The sequence below is a fragment of the Lolium perenne genome, chromosome 6 (genome assembly GCF_019359855.2).
Source record: "Lolium perenne isolate Kyuss_39 chromosome 6, Kyuss_2.0, whole genome shotgun sequence".
NCBI classification, from domain to species: domain Eukaryota; kingdom Viridiplantae; phylum Streptophyta; class Magnoliopsida; order Poales; family Poaceae; genus Lolium; species Lolium perenne.
In genome coordinates this window covers 33,698,912-33,708,211 of record NC_067249.2, presented here as the reverse complement: position 1 = coordinate 33,708,211, position 9,300 = coordinate 33,698,912, and the positions used below count along the sequence as shown (strand labels likewise).

The following is a 9,300-nucleotide window of genomic DNA, read 5'->3' as shown; positions in this document are numbered from 1 at the left end:
GCCGGCCCCGTACGTATTTAGGATAGAAGTAGTAGCTAAAAAAAATGTAATGAGTTCTTTTTAATGAAAAATATTATTTATGCATATGACACACGGGCCAGGGGCGGACAAGGGGCGGACGCGAGCGACCAGCCTTTCGCGTCCGCGGCCACGCAAACCCGGCCAAGATTTGGGCCGGGTTTGCGTCGATCCGGACGCCGCGAGCATCCGTTTTAGGGATGGGTCCGCGCGCTGGGCCGGGTTTTTGTCCGGCTGGACCCATCCGGACGCGCGGGATGGGTCGCCCGGTTGGAGATGCCCTAAGGTCCTAGGCCAAACGTGTTTCTACATGGGCCTGTAATTTTTACTAAACCCGGTTTTCCAGAAAATCTAGGTAAAACCTGTTTTGCTAAAACATAGGGCTAATCCTCGGCATCCAAACAACGACATAGTTATATTTCATAGACTGTTTTTGCGTCTATTCTCTCCAAGAATTTGGGGAGGTGATGTTCCCAACGAATCATGGACTGTTTTTTCAGCTATTCTCTAGCGAGAACTTGGTAAGCTGATGTTCCCTACCGGATGGAACTAGCATACAGACATGGATCTCGGGCTGCTTGCCAAGGCGTTCCACTCGCCACTGCCTGGCCAGCCGGACACCAACGGTCATGCTAGGTATGAATTTTGCCTTTCAGGCAACACACCGGATTACATAAGCTCATCACATCACCGGCCTAGACAGACAGATTTGGCCAGTTGAAATGACCCAAATACTCTAGAAAAGCATTTGAACCAAAGTAGAAGAAAACTAGTAATTAGGACAGGAACGGCATAAACCAAAGTAACCACTGATACTATAGAGTACTTCCGAAAAAAGGTGGACATGTCCACATGCGCCACTCGTGCCAAAAGTTAACCGTACTATGCCAGGTAATGATAACACTGTATCAGTTCTAAAGATGTGATTGTTCAGTTCTTTTGATACATATACAAACATGCTTAAGGTCAAAGAAACCAGCAGTTCAACTCCTCCAGTGCCCACCAGTCTGGGTACACCATACATATGCTGGTCATTCGCACAACCAAACACACTTCACAATTAAGTTCAGCACTGGTGGACGAATTAAAGACTGGATGAACAACCCGTAAGTGTCCAAGGAAGAGAAGGAAGGGCATAGTAAGGCAATCTCGGGAACGAAGCAAACCAGACCTCTGAGTGCCATGCTAGTGAAACCAAAAACTTGCATTAGATCAAAGTTTAGGGTATTTCCTTCACTCCTCGTGATATTCTGGGTTCTTCTTCAGAATTACAAAACCCTCCAATGTTGATGTCAGGGGGATGTACCTGCATGCGACATAACACAACACTCATTAGCTGCCATAGGGACACATATTCAAATAAAAAGCACATGTTCAGTCTTAAGTCAAACTTACTTGTCAGTCGCCAATTCCGCTCGCTCCCCTGCTGCAAGCAAGACAGGGGTGGTATGTGTCTGGAAGCCAGTTATTGTCTTGGGTCTTCCTGCCTGGCCGACCACATCAACTGCTTGCCCAACCCGCACCGGAACAGGAAGAGGCTTCAGATCTTCGTCCACTGTTAAAAGCATCCTGGGCTGTACAAGGGAAAAAGAATTTAAGCTCGGAATCCAGTAACTGTTAGGTTATAAAATTGGCAGATGAGTAATATGCATACCTGCATCGCCAAAACGATAATGTAAAGAATGTAGTGATATTTCCCTAGAATTGTGGACTTCATATCAAGGCACGCATGCAGAACAGTGACAATCCCACCAAGTGCCATCCTAAGAAACAAAAAGATTGACAGATGAATCCAGCAATATTGAAGGCTAAAGCCAGCACTTGAAGATATTGAAGGCTAAAGCCAGCACTTGAAGATAGTTACTTACGGTGAAAGAAGGAACCGATCAGAATGGTATGGAGAAAGTGTCAGCAAACCCTTGCCAAGGTGAACAAGCCCTTGAGCAATCCTTACCTGAATATGTAAAAAAGATCAACAACTAATATATAGCTGCATGACAAGGTATGATAAAGAATAGCTGTGAATTTGTACTTACACAGAACAGATGAGCAGCCTCTTTGTAATAGTAACTTGAAAGATTACGAAGCATACCAGCTATTCTGGCATTGTTTGTACCAGCACCAATCAAACCGAGTGAGATGATCGCAGCCTAGAGCAATTCAATTAAAAAGACACAAGAGAACCAAGTTACTATATATAAGGTAAAAGCTTAAATTTTAGAGTGAACTGCCAGGTTAGAAAAGGTTAGATACGCATACCATCGAAACATCAGCATCTGCATCATGACTCAATCTGCTCAGTGTATCCATTACATTTACCTGAGATAGCAGACATTAGAACTATCCAAAATAATCATCATAACATCAAGAGTACACCACTGTAGAAACATTCAATGGTCATAACATCGAGACAGGGCCACTGAAAAGTATGTTACGAATTAACTATCTAGTACAGTGATTTAATAGTGTACCGAAAACAGCCACACTTTGGTTACAGTAAAGGAAGTAAGGAACTAAATAACATCATTTGGTGACACTGAGTCAGATGATAATGTCATGATATAATCAATGAGCACCAATCTGTATATTAGGAGGATGTCGGATTAAAATGTCTTGCTTGAAGTGAGTGGTGCATTTATTATGGCACCAGATGTAGATTCACAGCTCAGGTTACCAAAGGACATGGGATTTTGAACTATGAGGATAATCACAAGTATCTGGCAAACCTAACTAGCTGTCTGCCAGACAAACCAGTAATATTATTGTTCAATGACAAACAAAAATTCTTTGCAAATGTGTGCACCTTCTATGCGTAAAGCTTGGTTCAAGTAATAACTCCATTAAAATGACCCTAATAGACTTTTAATTGTAAATCTATCACCATTAACTGAGTTAAAATTTACCAGAAGTTATTCGCATACCTTGGGATTCGAAATACAGAGTACACCAAGAGCAAGAGGAACTGCTCGTCTAATATTCTGCTCGCCATACTGTAGAAGACGCTCAAGTGACCGTATAGCCATTTCAGCTCCTAGTTCTTCAGACATGGCAATGAGAGCAATTCCAAGGACAGCTGGCCCTTGGTGTGTTTCACCTTTATCGAGGTGTTGTGAGCAAATACCAAGAAGTTTTTGAACCTGCATTCAGAATTGGTAAAACGTTGGAGCAATTAAAATAATTTGATGCTGCTAAATACAGCAAAGATATAACATAACATGACTGTGTACCTTAAGCACATTCCCTGTTCCAGCATACGCAAGCGACATAAGTGTTACATCACAGTATTTCCTGATCTTCTCATCAAATGTTTTAGCAACCTCTGCGGTAGCCTCGACACTTTCCTGAAATAGCCACAACAATATTAAATGAGACAAATATCTGTGGGTGCTAAATTGGCCTGAAAAGGCAGGTGCCATGATCAAAATTTGTGCATAGGCTACTAATATAGTAACAATTGCAATGAGCTATCTTGTTGGATTGAATGGATGGCATTCACAAAATAATAGGGAAAATCATTGGAACCAAAAGTAATAAAACAGTATTCCAAATGGATATATCCAGGAAACACCTAACGATTTTTTAGGTACTTGCTCTAGTGAATGAAAATGCAAATGTTAGAAATGAAACTTCACGGATTGCACAAAATTACCTGTTTCCCAAGATATAGAAGGCCAAGTGCAACTGGAAGCAGGCGTATAATCGGTTCTGCCAGCTCGGCCTCACTACGCTCCATCAAGAAAAATATGATAGATTGTGCAATCTCCTCATTGCAAGAACCAACAAACACCAACCCCAAGGCAACAGCTGTGAAGACCAAGACCTCAAGTGTTGCTTGGGGGTCTCCCAATATAGCCGATAGTTGCACTCTTAGCTGGAACGTAAGAAACCATATTAACACAAAATACATGAGTAAACATAACTTGGACACACAATAGCAAGCACCGATCCCCACCTCATCTTTCTGAGAACCAGCATATGCAATGCCAAGACCTAAGATTGCCCCAATCCGTATGTTGGAGTCATCCTTGTTAACATACTCCATGAGAATAGCCATTGCCTGGCGAAAAAATTGGGATATTAGTGACAGATCTTGCGTAGCAACAAAGGAGGGGGCAGGGCGAGGGGTGGTGGAGAGGAAGAAAGCAGATAATGCAGTGGAGTACATACAGGGTCGCAATCATTCTTCACACCGCAGGTGACAACGCCAATACCAAGCAAAGCTCCAGCAACAACATGAGTATCATTACTATGCAAGTACTTGTCGAGCTGAGCAAGCCCAGAATCAGTATCCCACAGGAGAATCATTCCCTGGAAACAATATTTTCAATTTTTATTGGTGAGTTACAATTAAAACGGAGACCTTATGGTACAAAATGTAAGTAACACTGTAACGAACCAGGCTAGCCGCTGCACTGGCTTTTCCATGTTCCTTATTTTTAAATAACCAGTTTCCAGACGACCCGCTACTGGAAGAATCAGATGGAGCAGTCATCAGCTTGTCCTGCATAAAGAAACGATCTTAATATCCACGCTTTCCTCACATAAACCTCAAAGGCTTCTCAAGAACTAACCTGGCCAAATCCAGCATTAACAAATGCATTAACAAATGTTGCAGCCAAATTCTGTCTTGCAGAATCAAGACTGGAGCTGGCACCACGGCCATCAATCAAATGGACCTGCAGATTAGGAAGTGTAAGAATAATTCTATTATAGACTTCATGGACTATAAAGGCACTCCACAAACACGAAAGTAATAAAATGCAAGTCACCTTATATATATCCTCCGGAGATTTTGCCTCCATAACTTCAATATCACGAGCAAGAGTGAGGTAACCCTCACTCAGCTTAGTGTTATTAACTATTTCTTGCAACATTTCCTTGTCATTTTCATCCGCAGCTATCTCATCATCAATCTCCAAGGCTAAACCCTTCAGGAGAGGAAAGCTCATGGTCAATATTTATGGGATAGAAGCCACTTTTACAGAAATACATGGAAAGAATAACCAAGGTAATAAGGTACAGAAGGAACCAAAATTGACCCGGGAGGGAGAGTGAGAAGAGGGCAATACATACATGGCGTGCAATGATGTATGAGAATTGCTTCTTGAGTGTAAGATCATCAGTTGCTGTGTAGACCTGCTTCACATACTGTATGGACTAGAAACATGGAGATGCATGTCAGTTCAAAAGTAACCCTAAAGAAAAGGAGTATAACATGAGATAATCGTCTGATTACCTTGCTGTCAAGAAGCAGGGCTATGCGCAAAGCATTTGCAAGGTCTTCAAACTTCATGTAGATGGTATATGCTATATCAAGTGCCAACATATCATCAGGGGCAGGGTGGAATCTGCAATTCAAAATGGAGATAAGACGAAGTATTAACACAAGTTATCTAAAATTCAAAAATAAATTGTTCTGAAACTATAGCCAGGGTCTCTCCCCAAAGTTAGGTACAAGCAAATAACTCATGAGAATGCATTGTAACAAGAGAGAAAGGGTATAATTATAACCGAATGTTTAGACATACCTAGACATACTAGTAAGATACAAGCAAGCCCTTTTATAGTTTGTAGAGTCAACATGCTCAACTAGCAAATCAAGGTCTTCAACCTGAACACACAAGTAATATCATGCATCAGTATTAGTGGATAACTACAGGTAATGTGTTCTGGTCAAAATGGTACAGAATAAAAATACCTCCATCAGAAGATCTACAGCTTCAGGCTCAGCATTGTGCTATTATACAAATGACAGCAGAAAACAAATAATGAATCAATGATCAAACAGTTATGATTGCAATAACTGCTGAAAACTACAACTCTAATAAGAACAAACCTTCATGTGGAAAGAGACAATTTGCTGCACTAGTTCCATTAGGGCATCAATAGGCATGTCCTCACCCTACAAATAAATCAACATAGGAGGATTGAAATATAAAGAAAGAAACGAGAAAGGGACATAAGTAGAAACAACTTTGAAATGGCTAATAAGGCCAAGATTATCAGTTACTCCCTTGGTTCATTGAAAAGCTGTTACTTAAAGCCTAACTTCCAAAACTTTCACTAATAATATCCTTTATACTTTGATCAGCTAGTCAAAAATCATATGGTAAATTTGTCTCAAAATTATTTTCATAACTATAGTTTTGCTGGGCTGCAAGGATATATGACAATGTAAATTAGTTGTCAAAGATGCATGCTGTAAAATGGCAAAAGAAGCTGAGGGTGGAGGATATAGTGCAATGTGAACTACTCAAACAATCAACTATAGGAGTTCACATGCATGTGATATATATGTCTGCTAGCTAACCAGTAGGTCACTTAAATAGATAGAATAAGTAGTCGCCCATACTGTCAATTAAAGAGTATAGATAAAAGGGTATATATTTGTCAAAATGTGTATCATCGGTGTGGAAGACATGGTGGGAAATTATGACTTCGAATTAACAAAGGATTATCACAATAAATTAAGTAGAAGAACGGAGCCACCGTCAAAGCAAGGTAGAAGTTCCATGTAGTAAATAAATATACAAGAGGTGAAGATAAAACTCAGTTTCCATTATAAAATGAATGAGTTGTAACCTGGCGCTTCTGGAATTCCTGAGCAATTTCCCCAGCAAGGTTCCTGTCAGGAGAAAATTTCAGAAGAATCAAACAATTGAAAAGGAAATGCATACAAAATCTCACAAGGCCTGCAGCAGAAATAAATAAAATTTCAACAAGGCATCAGAAACTGGTGAGAAACTGAGGGGTTCTCAATTATACACTCAAAATCAAAACAAACATATCAATGAAATAGGAATTATATCATAATGACTAACCAAAATATGCACACTATAATTTCATCAAGCTACAAAAACTCTTCATAATGGTCCTAGGAAAGGGACTGTGAGAACCACATGTCTGTTTTGTTCAGAATTCACCCTCTTGCTGATAAAAATTTACAATTCAGGGTCTGAATTGGAACTAACGGAATGAAGTAGAAAATAAAATAGTTTTTCTGGGGGGAATTAAGTGATTAATTGACATTACTTTTACACATCAAATGAATACATGAACCAAATAACTAAGAAAAACTCAAACCGGCTACAATATAAATTCATAAGTCAGAAGGAAAACATGTAAGTGAAGATATAGGAAGCATAGAACAAGTTTATGTAGTTATTTTTGAACCTTAACATGTTTATGTGCTTGTGTTGTTACCTGACATATTCATGACCCCAGGAACCAATGTCACCTTCAGAGCCCAACAAACGGTACCTCAGGCTCTCCTGCAACAATTAAAAGGTGGAAAACAAACTTTAAGGCTACCTCGATTGAAAATGAATGAAACAAACTTAAAAAATTAAAACATAGAAATTATGTTGTGTACAATATGAACAAGATTTAAGTGTTGCAGGCACATACCCTTTCTCCTTCAACAGACATTGTCAAGGCCAACACTGACAGTATGTCAGCCATGTACTTCTGCAAAACAGTGAAACCGAGACATCAAGCACTGTACTTAATAAGTAATCAAAATCACAGTAAAACAGAAGTGGGGGTACCTTAAGTTCAGACTCTGGCATGATATCGAAGTAGGACTTGAGGGTTCCGTAGTGTGGGCGGAGGAATTTGAGTGGCTTGGGAACGGACGTCATGGAGCTTGTCGCTGAACGGATCTCCTGCCTGTAGGGATTAGTCAAAGTGTCAGTGGAAGCACATGGAACTAACGCGAAAACACTAGTATCATTTTTCAGAAAGTAGAGTGATAGCGCTCCACAACAGTTGTTCGGTTAGATGTAACTGCGGAGGCCAACCCTAGAGCCTAGGCATTCGCTGAAATCACATGGAGGTGACGAATCTAAACCCGTAACGAGCAGCACACGCGCGCGCCACGAACCCTAGGGCGTGAACGAACATAATTCGGAGACCTAGAACTGAATCTGTCAGAAGTAATACCTCATGCTCTCGAGGGCGAGCTTCTGGACGCCGGGATCCGTGTCCTGCGCGCGCACCACGTAGAGCTCGAGCTGCTCCTTGAGGGCCTGGTCCTCCTCCGACTGCGCATCCCACCACCAACAAACAAGCGCGTCAGGATGAGCGAAACCTCAGATCGAAGCGAGACGCTGCCCGATCTCGGCCGAGGGGGAGAGAGGCGGAAGGGGGAAGGGGGCGGGGGCGCGCGCTAACCAGATCGTCGTCCTTCTTGTCGTCCTTCTTCTTCCCCTTGGCGGAAGGCTTGGCGGGCGGGGCGGGGTCGGAGGGCGCGGCGGCGGAGGTCCCGCCGTTGGCGTTCTCGGGCGGCGACATGGCGGGATTCGCCGGCGGAGGTGGGCTAGGGTTCGGGGGAGAGTGCGAGAGTTGGGGGAGGGGAGCTGTGTGGAGGTTTATTTCTGGGGGCGGAGGCGGAAGCGGAAGGGGATCTCCGCTTTGCTTGCAGCCGGAACGGAAGCGAGCCGAGACGGGAGGTGGCTGCTGACCCTTCTGAGCTCGGGTTTTGCCCCTCCTCCAAGATGAGATATGGGCCGGTGGGGTGATCGGTGCGGTTGGGAAAAATGGGCCTATACGGGCCAGTATTTCAGGCTTGCAGGGACGAATGGTTCTACTCAATCAAAAAACAAAATGCATGGACGAATGGTTTGCCCAACTCCGACCTCTCCGAAAGGAAGTACAGGCAGCGTACTTTAAAACCCTAAGTACAGCCAAACTACAATTGTGATAGCTTTGGAAGTACAACAACAAAAAAAGTTTCATAAAATTTATCAACATGGGACCTAGTTTTGAAGTGCTCGACACGGCGGTCTTAATAGTGAAAACGGTTCATAATTTAGGTAAACGGCTCTAAAGATATTTCATTTTCTAAAAAAAGTGGAAGAACTTAGACAAACCCAACCCTCTCTGTCCGTCTATCCCATCCCTCATCCCACCTTGTTTTCCCTTGCGATAAGTGGTGAGTTAGGAGACCACTTCCAAAATTTCATGGCACCATAATGTGCCATGCATTTGGCTAGCGAGAGCTAGCTAGAGGCACCCGTCCCCCCGCGTCGCCCTCCTCTGGCGACAAGGGGGGAACCCTTGCCGCCGCCGCCTCTAGCCCCACCCCGACCCTCTCCCTTGCTTCGCCGCCGCCGGAGGGGGGCCGGCAAAGCCGTGCGCGCCCCGGGGAAGGTGGCGGCGGGGCAGTTTCTCCCCCCTCCCGCGTCCCCTGGCGAGAAGGAGCTCGCCGGCGCGTCGAGGTGCGGCGGGCGCGGTGGGCCGGCGGCTGGGCTGGCGGGGCTGCAGGCGGCCGTGGTGGCGCGC

General features: G+C 43.4%; 1 protein-coding gene across 1 annotated transcript; it reads right to left on the bottom strand.

Annotated features, from left to right (window-relative positions):
- Positions 1-882: 882 nt before the first annotated feature.
- LOC127308938 (26S proteasome non-ATPase regulatory subunit 2 homolog A) lies at positions 883-8,468 on the bottom strand. Its single transcript, XM_051339874.2, has 25 exons — positions 8,191-8,468; positions 7,960-8,060; positions 7,566-7,686; positions 7,426-7,485; positions 7,222-7,289; positions 6,601-6,643; positions 5,855-5,920; positions 5,717-5,755; positions 5,547-5,629; positions 5,255-5,366; positions 5,092-5,175; positions 4,788-4,946; positions 4,590-4,694; positions 4,415-4,519; positions 4,186-4,326; positions 3,971-4,075; positions 3,668-3,889; positions 3,246-3,359; positions 2,940-3,155; positions 2,278-2,337; positions 2,055-2,168; positions 1,887-1,972; positions 1,673-1,781; positions 1,414-1,592; positions 883-1,324 (listed from the first exon to the last, which is right to left on the bottom strand). Exons 1-25 carry the CDS (start codon positions 8,308-8,310, stop codon positions 1,252-1,254), a joined length of 2,685 nt encoding a protein of 894 aa, XP_051195834.1. The 5' UTR covers positions 8,311-8,468; the 3' UTR covers positions 883-1,251.
- Between the last annotated feature and the right edge of the window lie 832 nt (positions 8,469-9,300).

Bases quoted from the DNA above. Each gene is read 5' to 3' on its own strand.
- LOC127308938 (XM_051339874.2), bottom strand. From the start codon at position 8,310: ATGTCGCCGCCCGAGAACGCCAACGGCGGGACCTCCGCCGCCGCGCCC. The intron at 8,061-8,190 runs GTTAGCGCGCGC...TGGGATGCGCAG, and splicing joins ACAAGAAGGACGACGATCTG to TCGGAGGAGGACCAGGCCCT. The intron at 6,644-7,221 runs GTAACAACACAA...TTCTCCTGACAG, and splicing joins TGGGGTCATGAATATGTCAG to GAACCTTGCTGGGGAAATTG.